This window comes from Neovison vison, chromosome 11 (assembly GCF_020171115.1).
Source record: "Neovison vison isolate M4711 chromosome 11, ASM_NN_V1, whole genome shotgun sequence".
In the NCBI taxonomy this organism is placed as follows: Eukaryota; Metazoa; Chordata; class Mammalia; order Carnivora; family Mustelidae; genus Neogale; species Neogale vison.
The window spans coordinates 95,097,113-95,124,933 of record NC_058101.1 but is presented as its reverse complement, the minus strand read 5'-3'; the positions used below and the strand labels follow the sequence as shown (position 1 = coordinate 95,124,933).

The 27,821-nt window shown below is 36.6% G+C and overlaps 1 protein-coding gene and 1 long non-coding RNA gene across 8 annotated transcripts in view; both read left to right on the top strand.

Annotated features, from left to right (window-relative positions):
- Positions 1-6,141, top strand: part of UGT8 (UDP glycosyltransferase 8) — a 133,248-nt gene extending 127,107 nt beyond the window's left edge. For all 7 annotated transcript variants that reach the window (XM_044224153.1, XM_044224152.1, XM_044224150.1 and 4 more), the window contains 3 exons: positions 269-345; positions 3,239-3,458; positions 5,550-6,141. In XM_044224153.1, coding sequence (XP_044080088.1) covers positions 269-345; positions 3,239-3,458; positions 5,550-5,913 — 661 coding nt within the window. In that variant the 3' untranslated portion in view covers positions 5,914-6,141. The remainder of the gene's footprint in view (positions 1-268; positions 346-3,238; positions 3,459-5,549) is intronic.
- A 5,527-nt stretch (positions 6,142-11,668) lies between these two features.
- Positions 11,669-15,329, top strand: LOC122889231. Its single transcript, XR_006380856.1, has 2 exons — positions 11,669-12,019; positions 12,322-15,329. It is a non-coding gene; the product is annotated as an uncharacterized LOC122889231 (long non-coding RNA).
- Positions 15,330-27,821: the final 12,492 nt, after the last annotated feature.

The window sequence follows — 27,821 nt, the reverse complement described above, 5'->3', positions numbered from 1 at the left end:
ACCCCCTCACCCACTGTAATCGGGTGAGAACTGAAGGAAAATCTCAATATAAGCCAAGGGCCTTTGTTCATTTGTTTTTAATCTCAATCAGTGAAAATGTGAAAAAGAATATCAAAATATTCTTGTTGCTAAAGCATGGTTTCCTTCTTAAAATATCAACAAAAGATCATGTAACGTTTATTTTAATCTGATAATTTAACCACAGAGTCTGTACCAGGAGTTTAGTTGGATTTTTGAAAGATTCATTGTCTGATGATGTACATTTTAGGTTTTCTGGAACCAAACCAAAGAATCTAGGAAACAACACTAAGCTCATAGAATGGTTACCACAAAATGACCTGCTTGGTAAGTCAGCTGCATGGAGGTACTTACTTGGCTTTTGGATCTGAATTGTATAAATGTGATTTTTGCAGGTGAACATCTTCTCTAATACGTGTGTAGTTTATGAAAGAGTCGCCGTGTCATCCAGTGTCTCATCTTAGATTTCAAGCCAACAAGTCAAATCTATCTTTATTGGAAAATAATCTATCAAGTATAATCCTTTGGTCTATAAATTAAAATTTTTTGGCCAGTCACTAGTTTTAATTTTCTGGAAAGTATACTTAATAAGCTATATAAACTGGCAGTGAATAAAGTTCTACCTGATTAGACTAATCAGCTAAAGGTAGTAAAATTAAAACAATGAAAATACAGATTTGTGTTAGAGTTTTATTACAGACTTACCTGAGAACTCAGAAAAATTCAAAGTTATTCATTTATTTGAAACCAAAGAGAAGCATAAGGCCAAAGAAACATCTTTAGGCCAATAAACATCTTATCTGTGCTTGGCTCATCTCTTTAGATTTCCCCTTAAGTCACCAGATGTTTTTGAAACATTTTATTAAATAAACACATGATTTATTTATTTATTAAGATTCTGACCCTCAGATGAAAACTAAAATAACAATTATGTGCATTTATTTTAAGATATTTGAAATATATAATTTAACTGTTGAATAAGTTGTAGATAGTAAAACTGTAATTTCATTAAATTTCTAGGAAAACATGATGCCATATTATTCTTTAAGATATTAAGAAAGTTATAAAATGGTACTGAGTTTTGGCAGTATTGGCCATTATCTGTTCAATAATACTAAAATATAGGAGATTATGTAAGTGTCTTTAAACAGTATTCTTAAAAATAAGCTTTTGAAAAGTATTTTTTAGAAGCTACAATGACCTGTCCTAAAAACCAGCAAATCGAATTTTGTAACTGAAAAAGTGAGGTATGTAAGTGACTCTATATAATACTCTTAAAAATAAGCTTCTGAAAAGCATTTTTTAGATGTAATAAAGTGACCCATCCTAAAAACCAGCAAATCGAATTTTATAACTGAAAAACAGCAAGGAATTTTCCTTATATAATTTTTTCATCTAGTTCATTATATTATTCTGTAAATGACAAAATTGAAGAAGAAACAGGGTAATTTACTTTTCTTAACACTTGTATTTCATTTTCATTTTTTAAAAAATGTCTTTACTATTACGACTTCAGATTCCATAGAAGGTAGAAGGAAGCAAGAAATTTAAGTCAGAGAATCTTGACTGCCTGTTCTTTCAGTGCCACAGTGTGATACCATGATCTGAGAACATCTGAGCTGTTCTCACGGGTTTTTTCAGAGAGGCTGTACAGCGAGGTCTAGCTACACAGTCGTTCACATCCAGTGGCCCTCCTCAAATTCATAGCTCTTCTGGGTTCCTTAGAATCGTAGTTCTCTACCTTTGCCAAGATTAGTGTCCTTTTCATCACCCGGTATGACTTTATGGGTCCTCTTTTGGCTCCTCACCATGATAAGAAGATTCCTCCAGGATGAGAAGTTGGACCCGAACCACTGACTTTCCCCTTCTTCCTTCCATACTCCTCCCTGCCCTCCACCCACCAGCACTGTCTCATTTGTCACTTCAGGACTTGGTAGTAAGGTTTTGTTCAAAGAGAAGTTTTTGCTGCTAAAAAGAAAGTTTGAAATGCACTGAGAGGGCAGGTCCATTAGATGGGCTGAGTTGAGAAGCCATCTGTAGGCAGAGGTGACACTGAGTGACTAACCCTGCTAGCTACAGGGTGGGAGTGTCCCAGTGCCCAGCTGAGATGGAGGTTCAACTGAGTCCGTACTGTACCTGGTGTGTGAATATTTAAAAGATTGGTTTCTGTGAGCTTTAGTTCCTTTCTGACCGTGGCACGCACTAAATGCAGTGTTTCTTTGTCCTACACTTCTTACACAAGGCTTTTGGTCCCTTTTTTGAAATATAGGCTGCTCAGGAGGAGATCTAGGTTTGGAAATACCTCATTAATTTTGATAAATTATCTTCTTTTATCCCCGTGACAACTAGATGTTACATGATGTTCCATCGCTTACAACTAATTTTTATATGTGTCAGCCCCTACTTGCTTATATCCCCAGACTGTGAAATTGGACCCTAAAATTGTGAAGCACAGAAGCTGACATGACTTGAATATTGTAAATACTTTGTACTGCAGTTTTCCTCCTTGGATAAGCACATAAACTCTTCATGGTCTTTAGGAGTCCAGCCCCACATCGTAACTTTTTTTTTTTTTTAAACAAAGTGTGTTCTGCTGTTAATACAGATAAATGCCAAGGCACCTGGGTGGCTCAGTTGGTTAAGCGTCTGCCTTCAGCTCAGGTCATGATCTCAGGGTCCTGGGATGGAGCCCCACATCGGGATCCCTGCTCAGTGAGGAGTCTGCTTCTCTCTCTCTCTTTGCTGCTCCCCCTGCTGGTGCTCTCTTGCACACTCTCTCTCGCTCAGATAAATAAAATCTTTAAAAAAATATATAAAGAGAGGGATAAATGCTTGGGTATCCAGAGGTGGCTGTCTGCTTTTAGTAGAATGTGTTTGCACCCTGGTATTCTTGGCATTTCTTGCTTTCATTGACTTCCTATTTATTATTGGCCACTTAAATAGTTGTGGCTAGTCAGTTGATAACTTGCTTTTGAGGGAACGTTAAAGCCATAATTTTTAGCTATTTAAAAATGGCTTTTAACTAATACACACAAATCAGTTCATTATTTTTTTATAAGCATTTTAATTGATGTAGAAGAGGAATCAGTGAAATTATGCCTTTAAAATCTATATCTAAAATGTATATTTATTATAGGGTGGATTTTTAAGAGATTCCTGGAAGATCTCTTAGAATAATATACAGTACTGTAAGTTGTTTTCTTTTTTAATCCTTCTTTAGGGCATTCAAATATTAAAGCCTTCCTGAGCCATGGTGGTTTGAATAGTATTTTTGAAACTATGTATCACGGTGTACCTGTAGTGGGAATCCCACTCTTTGGAGACCACTATGATACTATGACTCGGGTCCAGGCAAAAGGCATGGGGATATTGCTAGAATGGAAGACTGTTACTGAAGGAGAGCTGTATGAAGCATTGGTGAAAGTTATCAATAATCCCAGGTAAGTTTTCAGTTAATATGAAAGCAAATGAAAGATAAATAGCACAGCATATTGTCAGTAACCAGTTATTACCAAGAAGTTGTCAATAAACCGGTTACAGAAATGCCCTTTAGATTCCTGTGTCTGATGCTTTCTGTACATCTTTTGTAATTTGAAAAAAAAAGACAGCAATCATATGGCCAGCCAGGTATGACCTTGAATAATATTCTACCAGGATTTGCCAAATTGAGGGAGAAATTCCAGTGGGAACAACCATCGGGTTCCTAAAAATGTGTCAAATTTTGTGTTCTCTGTCTCATTTTAATACTCGTAATATCTGTATACCACTGTTTTCATTAATAACATTATAAAGATGAGGCACTTGAAACTCAGAGAGCTTAAGTAATTTGCCCATAGTTGCACAGCTATTAGAGTAGAAATTTGAACCAGGACTGTCTGATTCCAAAGTTGGTGCCCTTTGTATTGACTGGTGCTGGGTTTCCCTAGGACGAGTATCACCAAGACACAGAGATTTATTGACTCAGGTGCATGACTAATCAGAATATTTATTTATTTGATGTGGTTAAATATTTGATTTCTTGTGTTAACCCAGTTAACCACTGAGTCTCAAAGGGTCTGGAGGGATGACTCATGTAGTTTTAAAACAACGCACAGTATTCCCCATTTTTATATGGCATTCAGTTAATCTTGCATTTCATATGACAGTAGAATTTTTCTGTTTATACCTGCATGGTATGGGTAAACACTGGATTGAAAAACATTGTCATAGTCTAAGAAACAACTGACAATAAGAAAAATTCTTTCTTGGAAAATGATGCAGCTTCCATCTAAAAGGCTGTATTCAGGTCCACTGAGGTTCATTATGCTGCCTTAAGTGGGCTCAGAGGCAGCCTTCCTGCTCTGACCTCTTAAAGGATCCAGTGTCTTAATCCCAGCTCTGGCACTGGGAGCACTGGGGTGCCTTAGTTTGGGGGATCCCTCTGTGTTCTGTAGCTCTTCTTTCAAAGTCGAGTGCTTTTCAAGACATGATTTTATGAAAAAATGATAAGTATTTTACAGGCTTTTTAAGAAAGGTTTGTAAAATATAGCCCCAAAGTGAAGTTTGTTGGGTGTGGGGCAAGATACTTGCAGAGCTTCAGGGATTGGATTTGGTCTACAGAAAAAAGCAAAAGGTTGGATTATCCACATACAGTCCCTCTGTCAGTGTTCTTTGAGATATAAACAGGGCCTGATCAGAGACCACGCTATAGTCATACATCACACTGCAATTAAACCCCAGTTGTGCAGTCTTCAAGTATACAGAGGTACTCGAGTTTCGATTAACCATTTAAGAGGGTATTTTCACTACATATATACATATATGCATATATAGGTATATATATGAAATATATGTATATATTTTACTTATTTTATATATTTAATATATTAAACGATATATTTATTAATTATATTAATATATTTAATATATTTTTGTATTATATATGTATATATTTTATTTATATTATATGTATAAAATTGAAAAACTATATATATGTATATATATATGCACCGTATGACAGTTATCTGTGGATGGCTTCATAGTGGTGTTTCTCAACTCCTTTTCCTCTGTTGAAAAGTATAAAAACCTCACACCTTCACTTTATGTTATTTTAAATCAGAGCAAAGTTAAATTTCATTGCTTAAAAAAGGTGTTGGGACAAAATTCTGTATTTTTCCTCATCTCCACCTTTCAGAATCTAATAAATACACACCTCTTCTGGTTGAGACTCATTGGCTAATAGTATTTGAAAGCATAGGGAGAGAAGGAGTATGTATGGGTAAGAGGTATGGTATAGCAAAAACAAACCAAAGAAAACTGGGGTTTAGAGTCAGAAACACTTGAATCTGAATCTCAACTTTGTAATCCTAATCAGGTCACTCAGTCTCTCTGAGTTTGTTTTCCTCACTTGTTTAAAATTTATTGTCTTAACACAAGATACTGTGTTAAAAGCATTAACAGAAATTAACATTTCTCATTTTTAGAATGAGAAAGTCCTAATACTGAACCTTACAGCGACATGATATTCTGTGTTCTGCCTCTCTGCTCCGTAGCTACCGTCAGAGGGCCCAGAAGCTTTCAGAAATCCACAAGGATCAGCCTGGTCACCCTGTCAATCGGACTGTCTATTGGATAGATTACATTCTTCGTCACAACGGAGCCCATCACCTACGTGCCGCTGTCCATAAAATCTCTTTCTGTCAGTATTTTTTACTGGATATAGCCTTTGTGCTTTTGCTTGGTGCTGCCTTGTTTTACTTTTTTTTGTCCTGGGTGACAAAATTTATCTACAGAAAAATCAAAAGTTTGTGGTCTAGAAATAAGCATAGCACAGTTAATGGACATTACCATAATGGAATCCTCAATGGCAAGTACAAAAGAAATGGCCATATTAAACATGAAAAGAAGGTGAAATGAGCCAGCAGCCCACAGGATAGTAACAAATCTGTTCAGTCATTCACCTTTTATCACTATAATTTAGTCTAACAACTACTAAAAGTTAAATGTCAGTAAACAATTCTAACACTCCGTTACCTGATCTTACTAACAAAATTCTGTGGAATTAAGATGGCTGTAAAAAGCACAAACCTAAAATGCAAAAATGTATCTTATTCGAATACTGATACAGAGAGTTTTGGCACTGAACCTTTTAGAAGCCTTAATTATTTAAATCAATTAAGTGACCATGTCAGACCTTAGTTTTGAATCTTGATACGTGTGTGTCCCAGATGAGGAATGGTTTCTTTTCTTTGAAGAAGATTTGTTTGTTTGTGTGTATGTGTGTATGTATGTGTGTTTCCTAATTAAGAGAATTTTTAGGTGGCTGCTTGGCATATTTGTTGAAGGTACAACACATTCAAGAATGAATTTGAAAGGCTCCAAATGTTTCTTTTCTAGAATTTAATATATGTGAACTCAGAACACTTGACCATGAAAGAACACTATTCCCTCAAAACTGAATGCAGTGGAAGAAAATGAAAAGATACATGGCACCATTTTTATACTTTTTTGGGTTTTTTTGTTTGTGTTAGTTTTTTTGTTTTGTTTTGCCTTTTTGTTTTTGTTTCTTTTTCTTACAGGCTGTGGACCCTTCTGGGGGAAAAATACATGCAATTAAGTAAATTTATAAATCGGCTGTCATATTTTACTTTTGTTTTCCCCCTACCAATAATTTGCCTCTGAAAGAATTTTGTAGGTTTTTTTTTCTATTTCATTTTAATGAATAACTTTGTGTTCAATGCGTAATTAAGACAAAGCTACAAAACTCTAACTTGCGTTCAAAGTACTGAAGATTATTGCTTATGTGGCATCTTTAAACAGGGCCGTTATTTGAATGTTTTTGTAACCGATGGATTTTTTATAATGTAATTTTTGAATGTTCAGGTGTTATCTTTCCAAAGTTTTACCTTTAAAAAAACATGTTCTTCATCCTTTTTTGTTGTCTGGGCCACACAATCCATATTACGTAGGTGCCAACATTTAATTAAATGGGACATTTACAGTTCTCCCTATTGGTACCACCTTTGAGAGGTTTGAGATTCTGTTAACAGATAGACTTTACCAGTTTCACAGAAGTGACAGAGAAATTGTATCTCTTGCTTGTGAAAATGAGTTTCTACTTCCCTCTTCACGCCCCACCTCAGTAGAATTTTCAAGTCACTGTGGCTGACATGGAACAGTGACAGTGTTCACTGGAGAAGAAGGACGCACGTCACGGACATCATAAAATCAGGACCTCCCGGCTGAACCATTCACTAGTTGGCAACTATGAGTTTATTCCATGTCATTCTGTTTACTTAGCGTTTGCACTACACGTGTTGAGTGTATGCTTATTTATTCGTAGTTGGAGATCCCATGTCTGACAGCTGAGAGTAGAAACATACATTCACCTAAGGACATTCACTAACATGGGAAGAGTTGTGAAAATTCTAGAATGCTGTAAATCCTTGTCATACACTATGACATACAACTTCATTACACTCCCACCAGGAGCCACTCTCCTCTACTTAGAAATAATGTCACAAGTAGTTTTCTAATGTACAATGCAGACAGATGTACTGCTCTCTGAATACTTGAAGAAATGGTATTATACATATAAGTCTATTAGTTATACCTTTTCACAATCTTATTGTTATGTTGCCGTTAAAAGGGAAAAAAGGCACAGGCAATGAATGGTGGGATGGGAACAGGCTTAGAGTGTATGAATGAGTTGACTTTACTTTTTTGGAATTGGATGAAGCTGACAGTAGGCACTCAATGGATGATTAAGCATAAATTAATCTCCACTGTGATAAAAACTTAAACAATAAACATGATTTAAAATAGAGAAATGTTGTTGGAATAAAATTTTTACTCAGATTATATTTCACAATAGTATGTATATCCATTATAAACATGTTTCTGAGACATGTTTCCCAACTTTTATATGTGTATATGAGTGTAAAAAACAAAATGTTATGTGGGAATTTTTTTATTACTATTAAATAGAGGGATGTACCTTACAAGTACATCAACATGGATCTTAAAATTATCCCAGAAGAATGTTAAGTGTAGGCATTTACTGATCATTGTTGTTCTCTCTCTCTGTCTTTTTTCTTTTTTCCTAGCAAGCTTATTGTTAGCCAGTTTTGGTAAATAGAGTGATTTTAAATTTTCCACATTTGGGCTAGATTGTCTAATAAAGTAAAGTTTTCAAGAAGGTATTTATTCATTTTATTTTTAAAAAGAGCTTCTGCAAATACTTTCATAGCTGGTCATCATCATATCAAATGCAAATGAGAATTAAGACATCAAACCATTTTTCTTTAAGAACCATAACTTTTAATATCCCTCCACATAGATGTAGGGGCAGAATTTGGATGTTCAGGATTGAAGGAAAGTAGTATTTGGATGAAAGTCATGGTTAGTGATTGAAGTTGAACGTTAAGAGATTCTTCTTGAGACCATAAAACTTTGTATTAAAATGTGAAGACAATCTCAGACTGGCAGGTACTACATTGATCATTTTCTGATAAGGTCTTCGGAGGCTCGGGGATACTGTCCTCAAGAACCACCGGTGTGCGTTACCCGACCATATGTTTACCACCCACCTCTACGCTGTGATACACAGCACCCCCTCCATCTGGGCGAGAATCCACCACGGATCCTCAAAGGACTGTCCTACTCTGTGATCGGCCATCTGCCCCTGCCTGTCTCCTTCCCTGATAGGGACTGGTAGTGGTGAGACACTCCAGCGTCAAGATGTAGCATCCTGGTTTTTATCCCCCACACATTTCCTGCTTCGGCCAAGATTATAAGAATATCCATGCTCAAGTGGTCTGATAGATTCTGATATCCCACCTCAGTGGCCTGCTTCCAGCTTTTCGCCCTAATTAAGAATATTAGACATTGTAATTGGATGTTACGGGGTGTAATACATGCACGGAAATTGACGGAAGTTCATTCTATTGGGAGAACATTTTGTGGACTGTTACTATTTATAAATGGTAAGCACCTTCTTTGAAATACACAACTGAAGTGAATTCAATAAAAAAATACCTATTTATCCTAGAATTTAGGAACTGCCAGGGCAGAGTGGCCTCCTTTCAACATTCAGGGGATGCCTGTCACACACCAGACAGTATGTCAGATACCAGGGGATCTTAAAAATGACAAGGTCCATCTCTCTTTCAAGGAGCTCATGATCTGGGAGATACGGACACGTAAGTAATTATAATGTAAAGTGCTGATGGCTATAGCAGATATACATGGGGGTGTTGTAGAAGCACTGAGTAGCCAACAAGACCCATCACAGTGAACCCCACACTCATACCTACTCGCTTGGTGGTGGTTGGTAATACAACTCCGGTGGCATGTCTTGCTTAATCAGGAACATCCTCATCATTTTTTTTTTTTTTTTCCCAGAGAATTGTCTATTGAACCCAAGTTCTGGTTGTCCGAGGGTCCTGATGTTGGAAGCTAACTCCCAACAGTTAATAATCTTCAACTTTTGTAATTCTGATTTGGCTAGTGATAATTACTTCATGGACTTACCATGAATACACACTCACACATGCTTTCTCTGTACTGGCTACCATACTAAATGTTTTAAACACACTGTGCCTGTGTGTGTGTGTGTGTGTGTGTGTGTCTATTTAGCATAATGGCCAGCGTGAAATGAGCACTCAAATCTGTGGTGGTTAGTCCTGAATCGACGAACCTCTGTCACAGTGTTGCACTTTGAGTTTTTGAAAGATGGTGTTTGAAAATACATGTTTTATTCATTGATTCAGCAACCCTTTCCTGAGTCGTCTTTTCACCCCCGTGGTGTCCGAGGTGCTAGTGGCTCACTAGTCTGTCATAGTTGTCCTGTCTTCTCTCTTCACAGCCAAGTCCTCACCAAAGCCCGAAATGCTACTAAAATTGAGTGACTCCACTATGAAAAGAAAAGGTTTAAAAATGAGAGACCCAAAACAAGGTGACAAAACCATTTCAAGAAATAGTTCATAATCTGTTTTATTATTGAAAGTGTAATTCATTTTCATTTTTGCTTCTAAGTAATTCAGCTGGATTCTAAATATTAAATCACAGTAGAGAATGCTAATTTATAACGGGTATAATCAAAAACATTTGAAAGAGAAAAATTTTAAATCTTACATGACAAAATATAAGAATTATATGGATTCTATTAGTGAAAATTCTCTAAAATGTGCAGTAAAGGGCTTCTCATTCTCCTTATCTCTGGAAGAGTAAGATTTTCAGCCAGCATTGAAAATCTATGTTTCATGCAAAAATGTTAGTGAAATTTTTGGAAGACAACAAAAACATTTTTCTAACAAATTTTAGTTATTAAGTGTCTTAGGAAGCCACACAATTAAAATCTTCATATTGTCACTTTTCTACAAACTGCACAATGTTTCAGGTTCCCTATCATAGACTTGGATGTTTGGGTTAAGTTGGAGCTAGGGGAAGAAGAGCATGGCTACTCTTACTTGTCAAAGTATGGAAACTGAAAGGCACACGATAGTTACAAAATGGACATTCTTTACTTTTGGGTAAATAAGACATAATTTAAGAAAGAATTCATGTAGTCCACAAGATTACTGACAATTTGTTTTGTGTAATAAAACCAGCAGATTTTTTTTTCAACAGCAATATGTAATCCCAGTGGACTGAAAAATAAGAATTACATGTAAAATTATGTTATTCACATAAACCAATTATAATAGTGTAAATCTATACAAAGAAGTCTAACACCAATAGTAACAATCTCAGGTATTACAAAGCATTTTCATTTATTCACTAATAAAACCTGAAGTTCTCACTGAATTTTATATGACAAAATATTTTATGCTATGTTGATTTCTATCTACAATTAGTTTTTACTCTTTCAGTAACCTGTTTTGTGGAGTAAGCGATCATTCCTTATTACAAAGAGAATTAGTTTGAATTCAATATAGTATTCCTACTTTTAAAAGGTAATTTCTACTAAGCCATGGATCCTTAGTTCTAATATTAAGATCAATTTTCCATTTAGGTCAAAAATAAGTAAAAGACAGTGTAACCAAGAATAAATTGCTATTGAGATCTTAGATACAAACATAATTTTGCTATTGAAGGGACCTACTACTCTGTTACTTACCATAGCACTGCATTGGGATGTCAGACTAATATGTTTAAAAGGAAATTGTTAAAATTTATGCTAAGTTTGCTTTAGTTACCCTTATGAAATTTTGGGTGAAGATTATAAGTATTACTTTTACCAGAAAATTTGGAAGTTTTGAGTATAAATATCTTAGTTAAATTGCATGTAATGTTGAATTTCATGTTGATGATACTCTGTGGTATTATATTTCTGGGTGAATGCATTTTGTTCACAAATCAAAGGAACTGGTGGTTAGAGACCAGGTATCTAGAAAAGTCCAAGGCTGTGATACAATGAAAATGTTTAGTTCTGCTTCTGATCCTGATTCTGTCCTCTGGATATAACAAGCATTTCAACTTAGTGTGAACAAAATCAGTGAAGCCTTGGCCAATCGGAAAAAAAAAATACTAATGATGTATATATCAAAGTGTTAAAAATACATTAATATATAATGTCAATACTAACTGTGCATGTGTGTGCATGTGTGTAGTTAGCATTTAATTATACCAAACAATTCTTTAGAAACTAGATTGTAAAAAATTAACTCAAACCAAAAATTTCTTCTCTATTTTTTAAGACCAGTATATGCACTTAAAGTTTATTTCAAGAAATAAAAATGTCTTTGAAACTGAAAAGAGTTCAAAAGAACTAGCAAGTTTTAACAACTAGGTTAGATGTAGTCCGTAACATTTCTTGCTAAAATGTTGGGAAGATAGGGTGAAATTGTTATAAAGACACTCCACTGTTCTGAATATCTTCTTTCAGGAATGTCCCATCTTCTATTCTAGAAGAAAAATATTCTGAGAAAAATATTTGAGATTTATATTCAGCTGATACATGGCAGTTTCCCATTGGGGGTTGTGTCTCAAGAAGAAGAAAGCAAGGAAGAAACTTACTCAGGTATTTCATGGATCCAAGAGAATGGATGGGTCGATTTTGGCATATGTGAAAACAGTTAACTTTGAGTATGTCAGCCTCCAGTTCCAGATTTCAAACTATGTACTTCACGACCTGATTTCCTCCCTTACTAGGTCTCCCCCTTCCCCCTCCACCCTCGCCCCACTTCTCTCCTCTAAGCTTTTAGTTTCTTCTCCCGGGTTTTCCACTGTTCAGTGTTTTCTGTGTTGCCCTACCATTCCCAGGTGCATGGTGCACAGATCATGCTTACATACCTAATGACGTTTCTGTTTTGTTTTTAACAGACTATGGAAACACATGTAGAAGTTTAAGAAACCCAAATCTACAGAAGGCTAAATTGAGAAAATGTCCGGCTATGTTGAAAACAACAACAACAACAACAACAACAACAACTCTTGTATGCTCTAGCTGAATGCCTTTAGGGTGTAAGGTCCATCCAAAACAATAAATACTTAGGCAGTGCTTCCTTACAGGTGTGGGGAGGAAGGCCATGGCTGAGTGAATACCTCATTCCCTCGGGGCTCTGCTCAGCACTTTCGGCTGTGGGACCCCATGACCTGGTTCTGGGCATAGCTCAGTGATCTCGAAACTGTTAAGCCTCACATATCCCTTCTTAATCCCCACTTTATCAGTAAAAATTCTCGTACACGTGGGTTGCATGAAGAGAGACCTTAACCTTTCTCCAGGGGAAGCCTGCCTGTTACGTTCATTATTGGTGCTCCTAGAAAGATCTGCACCAGGATGCATTCTCTTGACCTCTCCCTTATTTAGTGTCACCCGTAACTCTGATATTAACTGATATTAACAGAAGATGCTATAACTACAGCCAGCTCTCTGGTAGAGCCAAAGAAAGGCCCACGACTCCTTAATGGTGTCACTTAAAGGTGGCAGGCATTAAAAAACGTAGCTCAACCAAGGGTCGCAGCAGGTTTCTCTCCCTTGTAGCAATAAACAAAGTAGTGGGTAGAAAGCAAGGGCCACCCGGGAAGGAAGCAGCAGTTTCAGATAGGAAACTGCCTCAGAATGCCTTGTCTGCTTTTCATGATATATTTTCATCCACTTGGTATATTTCAGTGATATTCCAGAGAGGCTTATCTGAATTGGATGGATGGTTTCTCCAGCCATGCAATTTGCATTTTGGAATGGCAATCCATCTTCTTTAAAATTTTACTTATTTATTTATTCCACCAGAGAGAAGGTGGAAAGGAGCAAAAGCAAGCAAGATTCTGAATCCTGAATATAGAACCCAGAGAAATCTATGGGATTTGGCAAATGCAAGACTTCAGTAATATCCAGCAATCTACAAGCATGTGGGCTCTATTGTGTTGTAGGTAATCTAGCTGTGCAGCTTCCACATAAACTGATACGATCCCTGAGAATGAAGCTTTACTATGAAGGGAAATAGGTAGGGCCAGGTGGTGTTTGTGCACACCAAGATGGGAAGGGGCAAACCTATCTCTGCTGGCTATCGCTCATTTTCTCAAATAAGAGGGAAATGACTGCAGTTCAATAATTTATTAGTCTTCAGTTGTCAAAGAGATTGAATTAGCATTTGATTACATGGAATTTTAATTTTATGGCCAAGCTTATTCTATTGATCTACCAGTTTCAGATGTCAGCTCCAGTATGTCTACAAAAGAATTAAGAGCTAAAAACAAAAAAAAAAAAAAAAAAAAAAACAACCACTTCCTTTATTCTTTAATTTAAATTCAGCTCTGTTCCCTTATTTTTTATGTCAAAAGTTTTTGAGTTTACCAAACACCTTCATAGACACTATATTTCTGTCTACTTTTCCCCACATCATTGGTTAAGAAAGTACTAAATATTTATGGTAAATGTTTTCAAAATCCTTCCATTATTGATTCTTTGAAAACGAACTGGAAAATAAACAGATGGGGGGAGGCAGTACAACTTTACAAGATGCTTTAGATTCCCTATGATTTAATGCCATCTACATTTTTATTCTATTAAATGAATGGTAGCCTTCTAGTTTCTTCTACAGCATCACTTTCTACTACTCAGGCTTTAAAAAAGTTTCATCTTAAGAGTGCCATCCTCAAATCCTTTAAATAAGTACAGAGGAAAATTTTAATGCTTTTTCTTAACTTCCAGATGACTTAAACTCTTCATTCAGTCAAGCTGAATGATCTGTTACTCCATTTATCATCGTGTATGGCATGGGATGCTGTGTTTTTTTGTTAGTTTTGAGGTTTTCTAATAGTCTTTCCTTTTAGATTCCAATTCATAAATTAAAAATCGTAAGCCATGGGTAGCTTGCTAGTTTTGGGTTATAATATCCAAAGCTGTCTGTTCCCTGAACCTCACTGGCATTTCCGCCTTGGAAGGCCCTTACCGGTCAGTCCAAACGCTCTCATTAGTTAAGGTAGGAGAACATCTTGTTATTGTCAGCATCAAATAGCTCAAGTTGCTTTTCTTCTGGTGTCTCTTCTCCTAGAAGACTCTGTATTTCATTATAAGTTAAATATCCATTTGCATTGTTGTCAGCACCATAGAAAAACACTTGAAGATCTATGAAAATTAAAGCCTTTGCTTATTTCAACTCAGATTTTGAATGTCAACCCAAATACCTCTCGCCCTTCAGAACAGCACTGTGTCCTCATTGTGGTTGTTTTATTTTATTTTTTTCCATTTCTCTCACATACTTCGGTCATCATTAGTTTCCATTTTGCCTTTTGCTGTATATCTCTTCAACAAATCAACTCTTCCTTTCCTTTGCCGGTTTGTCCTCTCTCTCTATTCTGAATTATCTGATTATTCACTTTAATAATTATCCTTCTGTTATTTGTATTCTTATAGTGCTCTTGTAGTTAACTATAAACTCAGTGTCTTGTTTTATACTTGTTTCATTTATTATTTAAACATTTTAATGGAATATTCTCCTTCATGTATATTACAGTTTTTGATACCTGTTGGATCTTAGTTCCCCCTAAAATGTTACTGAAAACATCCATTTGACTAATTGTAATGTTCTTTTTATTCTAAGTACTTGACTTACCTTGCTTACTACATTCATTTCCTACGTCCTATTTGTCTAACATTTCTTAATATTACATCAGAAGATGCCTGCTCTTCTTGCTATCAGCTTTGAACTTACCAAATCTCTTACGCTAGATTGGATATCATCTCTTAAGTTTATTTTAGTTTACATATTATCAAATGTTGTTTCTTCATTTATAATGCTACTAAATAACATGCCTTTGTTGGAATTCTTATTATCTTCTCGAGTTCACTGTTATAAACACTGCCTTTATTAAAACACAATCAAACATTGTTTTCTGTGTTTCTAAAGTGCCAGGCACTGTATGGGATCCTCGGTATGCAAGGATAAAGAAGCCATAGTCCCTGATTTCAAGGAGACAAAACCAGCAAGTAAGCAGTTTCAGTAAGCGATGGAATGCACCCTGAAATGCAGGTGTAGACATGTGGCATTGAAGCATACCGTATGAGGGAAAGTTCCACCCGGGGGTGGTTTTAGTTGAATTGTAAAGAATGAAGAGAAGTTCCCCAGGTGGAGGAGTGGATGGAGGTAGTTTTTGGAAGGTGTGATGTGTGGTCACAGGCATTGAGTTATGGTTAAAGTGTGGCTCAGCAGGAACCTGCAGGCGGTTTGGTCTGACAGGAGTGTCTCTGGTAAAGATCACATAACCATCATGCTGAGGAAAACTATTTCTAACTGACCTGTCTTCCCTTTGGGTCTCCATTTTATAATTGTCAGACAAGATGTGCATTGCATTAACTATTACAATAACTTTCCCCAGGATGCCTGTTTTTATACCTGAGTGCTGGACATCGGGTCATAGGGCACAGCTTTCAAAACTGTTAGGATCAAGCTTCCTGCATTGCAGATTATTTAACATAAGCTCTGCTATCAAACTAAATTGTAGAGAAAGGCCAAAGCATAACACTTTCAAATTTACTCGTGCTTGGCTTCGGGAACCCGCGAAATACCTGCAATATGTCCACCTTCTTCTTAGCTAGTTTGAAGTAAAAGAAAGAATTTTTTTTTTTTTTTCATTTTAAAATATGAGAGAGTAGGTTCTGGTAATGAATGGATTCAGCAAAGGCAATAATTTATACATTTTTTTAACCTAACATGGTAAAATTAAATGCCTAGGAATACTGACTGACAGCGTGCCCAAGAATAATAGTGGCAGAATAAGGATTATGATTATCTTGGTGGTCATGAATTAAATGGGAATACAGAGATTACAGTGGAATGTTGTCTATGGCAAGAAGAGAGAAATTACTATAGTAACAATAATACATGGGAAATACAGTAACTGAATATTATATAACTTTTAAGAGATTTTAAATCTACCCATGCATACTATCCAGTTAACACTTGCTCTTCTTAAAGGTTTTTTGGGGTTTGCTTTAGCAGTTATTACTTTCCATGTCACAAAAACATCATTTCAAACACCAACCAGGGTCCCCAAATCAGATCACCTGGGTTCTAAATTTGCCAAAAGCGTGGAGGGAAAAGGATAGGCAAGCCGAACTTCAGGATGGCTAAAGGAACCAAGTGTGGTAACAAAGTGGGGTCAGTGACGCACTCAGGACATCCAACTATCAATTGAATAGTTAGCTCTCCTCCCAGATTCAATGACTTCTTTCTGCGTGTAGGTGAAGAAGTGAGTCCTAACCAAGTCTTAGGAGAAGTTCCAGGTTTGTGCCTGGAGCCCTTGCATCTGTCTTCTGACCCCTTTTACTACTCAGATTTAATGAGGTTGTTCTAGCTCAATGGGCCCATTATATCCTTGGAGCTGGCAGTAAGCAACACTTTTCCTTCTTGGGGATGAAGGGAAGTAAAACTTTTCTTTGATCTTGATTCATTTTTGGAAAGAAAGTGGGGAAATTCAGCAGACTTGAGTGTCTTCCTACTCAAGGCTAATAATGGTGTGATCCTCTAACAGATTTATAACTCATAAGTCTAAATACTGATACTTGGAGTTATGTTTGGTTGCATATTAAGTCCAGGACTACATTCATAATGAGGGTTAAAAAAGTAAGATTTAGTTGTCTGATATACTGCCAAACCTGGGAGCTGGCATCAGTAGCTGGTGGGGAGGGGTTGGGGTGAGGTGGGGTGAGGCGGTGGGACTGAGATCGATTTCATGCCTCTTCAATGAAAAGGAATTTAAATGTCAACTCTTAAGAGAACTTTGATTACAACTTCCATCACTCCTTTCTCTAGAGGTTTCACTCAAGTGATCCACTGAGAAGGAATCCAGAGTTCCTTCTCTCCAAATCCTGTCAACTATTTTCTGAAAAGAAAAAAAAAAAAAAAGAAGAAGAAAGAAAAAAAAAGTAAAAAATACAAATGACACAAAAAAGTCATTAAATAAAATACAAAAGTATCACTGACTACTTTTACATTCACTTTAGAGAATAGGAGTTAAATAATTCCTAGAGGAGGTTCTATCATAAGTTGTGATTTTGTGCTTAGGAAGACAGCTACTTGGTCAAGATTTATGGAAGGTTACACCATAAGTTTCTCTATAAGGAAGTTGGATTAGTAGCTCTTAACCAAATATTGGGTGGACCATCTGACAAATGAATATCATATTTCCTTCATGTTGTCAAAGCCACTGACCTTTTCTTTCTCTTCAGTCACCATCTCCAACTCCAAGCAAATACTTTTTTTTTTTTTTTTTTTTTTTAAATCTCCCAGACTCCACTTCTGAAACATTCTACCCAAATATCCTACTCTCTGGCTAGTCTCCTATCAATCCAGTACCTTTCCCACTACATTTGATCATAATTTTGTTCCATAACTGTTTCATCTTTTCATCTCAATCTAAAAGTTTCTTTCTGAAACATTTTCTTTGATAATAAGCCTGAGCCTTTGAACCTTAATTTAAAAATCCATGATCTGAACTCACAAAACACTTGTTTCTACTTTCCTGTGGTACCCATGTAATGAAAGTCCAATCCTGGATCAACCCGACCACCTGCATTCTTCGTTTCCCATGCCTGGATTGGTACATTATCCTGGCAAAGATCAAACAGCTCCATGGACTGATGCTACTAAAGAACCACCATCTTTATCTTAGTGGGACTGTCAAAGCTGCACACTCATCATTTCATTTGCTCCATTTTGGCTTTCTCACTCCTCATAACTATTTCAGACTTCAACTGTTTTCCCCTCAGGTCTTCTAATTTGCTAGTTTACCTCCATTCATTTCAATGAATTGATTTTGTTATTATTGAAAATAAAAAATAGAGTCTATAAGCAAGTGTTCTTCATCATTTTGCCACTTCTAATTTATTTGTATCTACACCACACCTACCTTCTTCTTTCTATAGTTTCAGTGAAAAAACCATGATCTAAAAAAATAATGACAAGGGCGCCTGGGTGGCTCAGTGGGTTAAGCCATTGCCCTCGGCTCAGTTCATGATCTCGGGGTCCTGGGATCGAGTCCTGCATCGGGCTCTCTGCTCAGCGGGCAGCCTGCTTCCCTCTCTCTCTGTCTGCCTGCCTCTCTGCCTACTTGTGATCTCTCTCTGTCAAATAAATAAATAAAATATTTTAAAAAAATAATGACAAAATTCATACACTCTTCCTTTTAGATCTAATTTCATTATATAGTTTCCACTTTGCAATTCTGAGTTTTTGTGATGCTATCAAAATATGCAAACAAAAATATCTAGGAGCACCTGGGTGGCTCAGTGGGTTAAGCCTCTGCCTTCGGCTCAGGTCATGATCTCAGGGTCCTGGGATCAAACCCCGCATTAGGCTCTCTGCTCAGCGGGGAGCCTGCTTCCCCCTCGGCCTACTTGTGATCTCCCTCTCTCTGTCAAATAAATAAAATCTTCAAAAATACCTAGGAAACATTCAAATATACAGATATGGAACTTAAGAAATAAGGTCTGGCTGGAGATACATATTTGGGTTTTAGTCGCAAATAAAGGTTAAATTGTGGCAGAAAAGTTTCTGGCATGTAGAACACACTCAGTAATATAGGTTGTTCCTTGTCCTCATTTCCCCAAGCTCTTCTTTATTCTCATATCTTCTAATTAATGACACTAGCATTAATACAATACACACGCCATAAACTCTAGGACCATCTCAGACCTCTTCCTTACCACCTCTGTCCACTAATGAGATTTGCTAATTCTACCTCCCTAGTGTCCCTTGGGTCTCTACTCCTTTGGCATTGCCTTAGTTTATAAGGCCATCTTCCAGACTCATTGACACACTTCTCTAATTGTTCTTCCAGCTCCAGATTTCCTTCTCTACAAACTATTTTCTTTCAACTTCAGGAAAGATCTGTCAAAACCTGTAAATCTGATCATATTACTTCTTATCATCTAAGTCTTTAAGTAGCTTCCTGTTCACAATAAGATAAAACTTAGACTAGCATACATGGCCTATCAGTATTTGGTGCTTGACAATATCCCCAGACTGACTTGTTGCCATTTACTACACTTTCTCTCTAGCCACACCAAGCAAATTGCATTTTCTCTATGTGTTATGCTTTTTAATAAATACATGCTTGCTTGCTTTTTTGCTTTCTTCCATTTTTTCTTTTTGTCTTTCCTATCCCCCCCCATTCCCACTAACTTCTTTTTCCTCACCTCCCCCCAGTTCTGTCCTCACCCTTTTCTTGGCCAACACTTTGTCAATGGTAATGGTACCTCTAAGATGAAAACTTCTCAGTCTGAGTTATGCATCCTGCCCCCAATTTCTCTCTTACCTTTTTTTTTTTTTTTTTGTGCTTGTGGCCACTGATCATACCTATTCACATATTATTTTCTCAACTAAATACACTGTCTTAATTACTTTCTACAATTGTTTTCTTAGTACTTAGCATAGACCTGAGAGAAGGAAACACACAAAATGTTTGTTGAATGAATGAAAAAACATTCATTTTTTTTTTTTTTTTGCCTTACCGCTTCCATATCAGCATATTCGGATGTGGGATGAGAATTTGGAAGTGGGAATAGGGCTAAACTTACGAATGATGAGACAAATACATTTGATTTTGTCTATTGATCTCTCTGTCTCAAGTCAGTCCCCCTTTCTAGCTTTCTCTTAGCACTAAGTACATCCTTATTGTCCGCTGTTATCTGCTGGGCGTTCAGTTCCTCCAGTGTGGCAACCATGTCTGTCCTGTTCATTGACGTATAGTCAGTGTCTGGCACAGGCTGGGTTCTCAATAGCGGCTGTGGAATTCACTAATTAATTCCTTTTCAGGGGGCAAGTCTAGGGGAAGAGTGAGAGATGCTCTGTTTCTTAAGTTTACATTGTTCCTTTTTTTTTTCTTCAAAGATTTTATTTATTTATTTGAGAGAGAGAAAGAGACAGAGCACTAGCAGGGAGGAGGCAAAGGGAGATGGAGAAGCAGGCACTACACTGAACAGGGAGCCTGAAGTCAGGCTAGTTCACAGAACCCTGAAATCATGACCTGAGGCTGAAGGCAGACACTTAACCCACTGGACCACCCAGGCGTCCCAAGTTCTCGTTGTTCTTGATCCCCTAAAAATCACCTTAGTTTTAACTCTTTACATATGTGTAGTAGTTCCCTTTCTTCCTTGTTGGCCTGGTTAGATTATAGGTGTCACAAATTAAGGCGTAAACGCACTGGTTTTTCATGTTTATTGGCAAACATGAATTCAGTATACCATGTTTAACATGATTTTATATACTGTTTTTATAATTCTGTGTTATAATTATATCCCAATCAATTAAATCTCAGTGAAGATATTTAAAAAAAAATACAAGCAGATGGAAATATATTATTTTACCCAAGTGGAAAGCTCAAAAGAATAACAACTTCTAGCCATGTCAGAGAGGGAGGGAACACCTGTTCATTTTCTTAAGCTCTTTAACCATTTTCCCCATTTTGGAAGGCTTTATCTTTTCATGAATAACTAATTAACATGTTATTCACGAATATCCAGGTAAGAGGGGATTCATCAAAAGTTTTTTTAGTTGGACAAGTTTCACTCCCAGCGTTAGTGTGGCTTGGTTTTATGGCTCTAAAATTTGAGTGTGGATCATTTAAGTTTCTGTGTTTCTTCCTTTCATTTTATAGAATAAACTATATATAGGAGAACTACAGGATAAAATGAAGGAATTGTACTTTTCAGTCATCTCTAGTTCCACAGTTATTTTAGAGTTAAATATATAAAAATTATTTAATGGTTAAGCCAAAAAATGGCATATGCATATATATTAAAACCTGACATTTAATATCTATAGGATAGAATATTGCTAAAAATAAGGCTGGTGGTAGGTGGGCAGGGAGACAAATGACTTCTTTCTTGTTGCATCTTTTCCAGATGATAAGAGTGGGTACCCAGCTATGCCATCATATTATAAAACTTAACTGGGGTCACCTGGGTGGCTCAGTGGGTTAAGCCTCTGCCTTCGGCTCAGGTCATAGTCTCAGGGTCCTGGGATCGAGCCCCACATCTGGCTCTGTGCTCAGCAGGGAGGCTGTTTCCCCCTCCATCTCTGTCTGCTGCTCTGCCTACTTGTGATTTCTGTCTGTCAAATAAATAAATAAAATCTTTAAAAAAAATAAAGTTACCTGTAAGATTCTTTATGAATGAAATAATTATCTTGGGTTTCTTTTCCAGTATTTCAGAATCTACTACATCTTTGGGATCTTGTGTTGTTGGTTCTGGAACACCTTTTTTCAAAGAGAACAAACAAACAGTGACACTGGTCTAAGAGGTGTGAGAAAATCAATAGTTCATACTTTATGTAGCATATCTAGGCAAACAAAATGTAGATCTAAATCACCACTCTAACTCTATAACCATCTGGATTATAGGGATTTGGGACAGAATGTTGAATCCATCCTCTTTTCAGCTATAAACACAATAAAGGTTTTACCTATTCCCAAAGGTTAACATTCCAGTTCCTTCTCTCTTCTTGACTCAGTGTTGGTCTGTGCATGTGTCTTAGACGCCTCATCAGAATCATTTACTTCTTTGTTCATTCAAAGTCACATCTAGGGGTGCCTGGGTGGCTCAGAGGGTTAAGCCTCTGCCTTGGGCTCAGGTCATGATCTCAGGGTCCCGGGATCATGCCCCACATCGGGCTCTCTGCTCAGCGGGGAGCCTGCTTCTCTCTTCTCTCTGCCTGCCTCTCTGCCTACTTGTGATCGCTCTCTCTCTCTGTCAAATAAATAAAATCTTAAACAAAACAAAACAAACAAAAAACAAAGTCACAACTATTGAGTGTCCCCTCTATATGAGACCCAGGACTATGTGATGTGGATACCAGGTTGAATAAGACATTGTCTTTGGCACAAAAACTCCACTGTCTAATGATAAACTTGATAGCAAGAGGTTTTTGGAGGTGTGATGTAGAAAGTACTCAGGTTGAGATTTCTAATAAAATTAATACCCTGAAATGTAGTTTCAGCTGACTCTCTGGTAAAGCAGATGTGGTGACATTGACAAACGTAAGAAGAGAGACTCCAAATAGTTCTAGAACCCAAGCAACAGCTATCCACTTGAGAACACTGTGAGAAATTCTGACTAAATGTCAAATATCAGATGGCATGAATCAAAAGAGCCCATGAGACTGAAAGAATGGAAGATCCCCTGGAGTTTAGAGGTCCTGGCAAGTAGGAAAGGACAACTTTTTGTGATTCACTTCACTGACTCCATTTAAATCTTGTGAGTTAAAATTGAGATCCCCAATTTTTTAGATGACAGAGTGTTCTTGCGTCTAAAAGTCCACTCTGGCTCTGGACTTGGTGAGAGTCATGACTCCATAAGCATCACACATACAAAGTAGAAATCTCTACCTCAGAGGCAGGTGGCAGGTGGCGAAGACAGACAAAAGCCTCACTTTGGTCTAGCAAAGATACACTTCCAAGTATTATGCATTGGACTAACCATTTCACTAACTTCCAGGTGTGGATCTTCATCACACTCCCCTGAGAAAACCCAACCTTATCTACTTACTCACCTGGAATGATCAAACTCTCTAGCCACTCTACACTTGCAGCAGAACAGGGAACTACTGATGGAGAGCACCGCAGTGCTGACCCGTCTTGCATTATACGCATAACCCCATCTTAAATGGATTCACAACACTGTTCATGCCTCCTTCTACCCTGTCTTAGTAGATCTGCTATTTTTACACGGTCTTTTTTTAATCCCTCCACAGTCCCTTTTCTCCCTCTGGTTCAGATGAATTTACATCATACTTTTTTCATAAAATAGAAATAGGTATGAATTTCCTTATGTACTCACCATTAATTCTACCACCTCTCCCCACTTCTGTATCTTCATTCTGTTTGCATTGATAATTGTTAAAATGCACAGTGTCTCTTCTCCTACCAAAGGTCAATTCCTCTCTACTTGCAGTTTTGCCCCATCCCAATTTTTCAAAGTTTTACTATAGCAATTACTCACCATCTTTCCCCCATACTAATTTCTCTCCATACACATTTCCAACAGAACAAAAATATGTTTTGGCATCTCCCATCTTAAAAAATTTCTTAATGTAGTGTCTACCTCCAACTACTTAATATTTTCTCTTTAACTTTAATTGCAAAACTTCTCAAAACTTTTCCCCATTCTTTATATATACCAACCCACTTTTGTTGAGCTTCCACCCATGTTAGTCTATTGAAACTTTTCCCCAAGATCACCAGTGACCTCTGTCTTGTCAAATCCAAGGATCACTTTGCATCCTTATCTTATTTGACCTCAGCCTCTCAACATATTTGACATAATTCTCTCTTTTTCGAGATACTTGATTTTATTAATTTTTCTCAATTTCCTTTCTATAAAGGAGGAGTTGAATAGTACATGTGCTGACTTAGGCCATATGTTTGTTGTGAGGATTAAATGAGTTAGTACATGAGCAGAGTTCAGAATGGCACCTGGCAAACAATACATCTCGATAATTGAAAGCTGGTGTTCTATAAGATGTACTATCTTGTCCCCCTCCTATTTCAAGGGCCACTTCACCTGGGGTCACCTTATGGCTACACCTCTACTGTCAGAACTCTAAAGGTTGGAGCTTCCCAGAACTGGAGTCCTGGGCCGTTTTCTCTCTCCTATCAAAACTCCCTCCTGCTATGATCCCACAGACATGTCTTTGGTTATTATACAGATGTTGATGTCCCAAGTTTATGCCTTCAGCCCTTACCTGTTGTAGAGTTCCCACTTTACCTGCTTATGTGGCATCTTTTAAGTCTACTGGCACTTCAAATTTAAGATGTCAAACAGAATTTTAGATTCTCCCCAGATTTTCCAGTATTGTGTATAGTACTAATACCCAGTTATTCAAAGACCTTGATTGCTATTTTTTTCTTATTTTCCAAACAATTAAGTCCTATTGACTCTACCACCAGGAGTTTTCCCAAAACCTTTCATTTTTCTCCATCTCAGCCATGATGACCTTTCACGACCCTAACGCTTAAATGTTTCCTGAAAGAACGCTCGCCTCCCATTCTTGGCTTTCTGATATCTAGCATCTACTCAACAGCCAGGGTCATCTTCAGTTACCTTTGCCATTCAGTCCCCTGTTAAACCCCCCTGGCTTCTCAGACATCTGACTGTGGCCCACCTGGGCCCACGTGATCTCACCATCACCCGGGCTTTCAAATAGCTGGATCACACTTCCCACTTCACTCACTGAGCCTTAGCCTTCAAGACATTTTCTGTTCTTCTCACACGCTAAGCTCATGTCTCCCCTAAGTTCTTTGCACTGCTATCCCCCTCTGCTGGAATTCCCGTCCTTCAGATCTTCTTGTGGATGCACCTTTTTCTCCTTCAAGGCCTCTTTGCAAGTGCCTTCTGCTCAGAGAGATTTTCCCCATCACTCAATTTAAACTGCTTTGCTCCAGTCACTTACTATCTTTTTTTTTTTTTTTTTGAAGATTTTATTTATCTCTTGAGAGAGAGAGAGAGAGAGGGAGAGAACACAAGCTGGGGGAGCAGCAGAGGGACAGGGAGAAGCAGACTTCCCAGTGAAGTGTGTAGGGAGCCCCCTGCAGGGCTCAATCCCAGGATCCTGGGATCATGAGCTGAGCCCAAGGCCGATGTTTAACTGACTGAGCCGCCCAGGCGCCCTTCCAGTCACTTACTAACTCATTACTCTTTCTTAATTTCTTTACGAGACTTATCATTATCTAAAATCATATTTTATTTATGCTGGTGTTTCTTCGTGGTTTATGTTTATTTCTCTCATTTGGAATGCTGCCTTTATGAGAGCAGAGATCTTTGGTGCTGGGTCCCCTAGTAGATGATACCTGTTAAATATTGTTGAATAACTGAAGGCTTAAGAGGTGGTATTTCCAATAAAGGGTGAGAACAACCTAAGGCAATCCAAATGTTCTCTTTTGGTAATGCTGTATCTCACAAGTATCTTTTCCTTCAATATAAATAAAACTTGAAGTCATAACAATTCCTTCCAAACCCTGCCCCTGGTCAGCATGGACTTGAATACCAAAACTACTTGGTTGCAAGCAATGTGATCCATACTAAGGTTTCAAGGAAAGATTTGTGAAATACAGTGACTCAATTTGTCAATTAATTCATCTCAGACTGCTCATTTTCATCATTCATGAATTGTTGATAATAATCACTGTCTACTTGCAAATGTAACTTGCAGAAATAAAATATTGCCCATGTTAAAATGCTTTGCCAATATGTTACTGTCATTAATATTACATATGGCATTTAGATTATTTACAGAAGCAGGGATTGGTAGGGAAAAATCCACCATATCTCTTCTCACGATTAGTCTCATGTATCATTTATGCATTTATTCATTCTTTCAACAAATACATACAGAGTACCTAAAAAGTGTCAGGAAATGTGCTGGAAGATAGGTAATGAATTAAACATATACCAAGCCCACCTTTTTCTGAATATCATACTAAAGCAAAATTACCAGTATAACCATGATCAACATACCAGAAACATCATAATTTTGATGAGACATTACATATGGCAATCTTGGAGTATAAAATTTATTTTCTTTTTCTTGGAAGGACTGAATTGGTGATGAATATGAACTGAAATGTCCCATCCTGGTCATATTCAATGTTTTCTCCAAAATAGAGAGATTTTCTTTAAGCTGGGAAAGCTGCAAGAAAACATCATCTAGGTCCTAGAAAGCAAATTATCATTAGTGAGGGGTTAAAGAAAGATAAAAATGAATGATTAGTCAAAATAGGGTCAATTGTATCACATTATGTCTTTAAAAAAGAGATGCTTTAAAGCATATCCAGGGAAAATATTTAATACCCAAAGTGTTTTCTGGTAACACATTATAAAGAAGAAAGTCCATTTTTTAAGATAACTTATTCATTATTTAAATTATTTTATTATCAGTTTTTCCTTCTTGAGATCTTCAGGTTTAAAAGTCTGCCAATCCAGTAAACCTCACTGTACTCACCCAAAACAAAGAAGAGAGAATTAGATTGGATTTCAAATAATATTATACATGTGGCATCAAAGTTTTCTCTTTAAAGGAATTCTACCATAAAAACTTATGAAGCAAATAATTTCATTATTATTTCTTATAGAAATAAAGTCAATGAATGAAGAGTATATATTTAAATTATTTAAAGCAATTAAACATTGTACAACTGCCAAATTCTTCATCTTGGTCACAATAATGTTCATAGTGATATGTACAGTTTGAATGGTGACTCAGAGTTAAAATTTTCCACATCAGTTAGGTATATCATGGGTGAAAGGACCAATCTATGTTGATTTTCTAATGAAAACTGGAGGGAAATTGTATTCACATATATTATTATATTATAAATACTCTACATATATGTTATTGTTAGATACATACATATATCTATTGTTAGATACATACATTATATACATGATAAACATATCAATAGTGTGTGAGAAATAGAGCAAATCATTTTTCTGACAGGAGCCAGAAGCATCTGATAACTAAATGCGGAGTCGCTGGTATTATGAACAAATCTTTGGTGACATCTAGTGGTCAAATACAGATTTATGTATTCACTTTTTTCAAAGCTTTAAAATGCCCATGTTGTATATAATCTTGAGAGATGCTGAAATAAATTGGAAACTGGAATAAAACGGAAAAAGTAAACTTCTCTCCTTCAGAAAATAATACCTTAAAACTGGTTAAGAATAAAGGGGAAGACAGAAAAGAGAATCAGCTTTTACTAAACATTTTCATATTTTATTGTGAGAAATTTGTGTAGGGAATAAAATTAAAAACAATTAGTTCACCAGCTTACATTATAAATGTGTTTCTTTCTGCAATTATAGTTAGCTTATGTGGATATGCTCTGATTCTGACCAGAAGTACCACATTTATTTTTTCTAATGAGGTGAATCCCGGTAATGTAAACTTCTAACAGAATTTGATGGAAGACAGTAGGAGGGCTTGTGAATATATTTTTTATGTTCTGTAATCTGCCATTCTTCATTGTGTTTTATTGCCAGTATGTTTTTGGGATTATGGAGCAAATATGCACTTATGATTAGTGGCTTCAAATTTTGATAATCCAGATTCCATTTTATATGTTATTTAAGCAAGGTAACTTGCCAAACTATGAAGTTTTTGATTTTTAATAGGTTGTGAGGGACCAAATACCTATATTTTTAACAAATGAACTCACTTAGAGCTTGAGTCTGCATGTTTCAATAGCAGAAACAATGTGCTAAACAGAACCTATACTAGGTTCTAGTATAAAGTTTATATATAAGTTTATATAATAGAATGAAAACATTAATAAATGTTAATATTTATATTGAATCAATAAAATTATAAATAAATTAATCACAATAA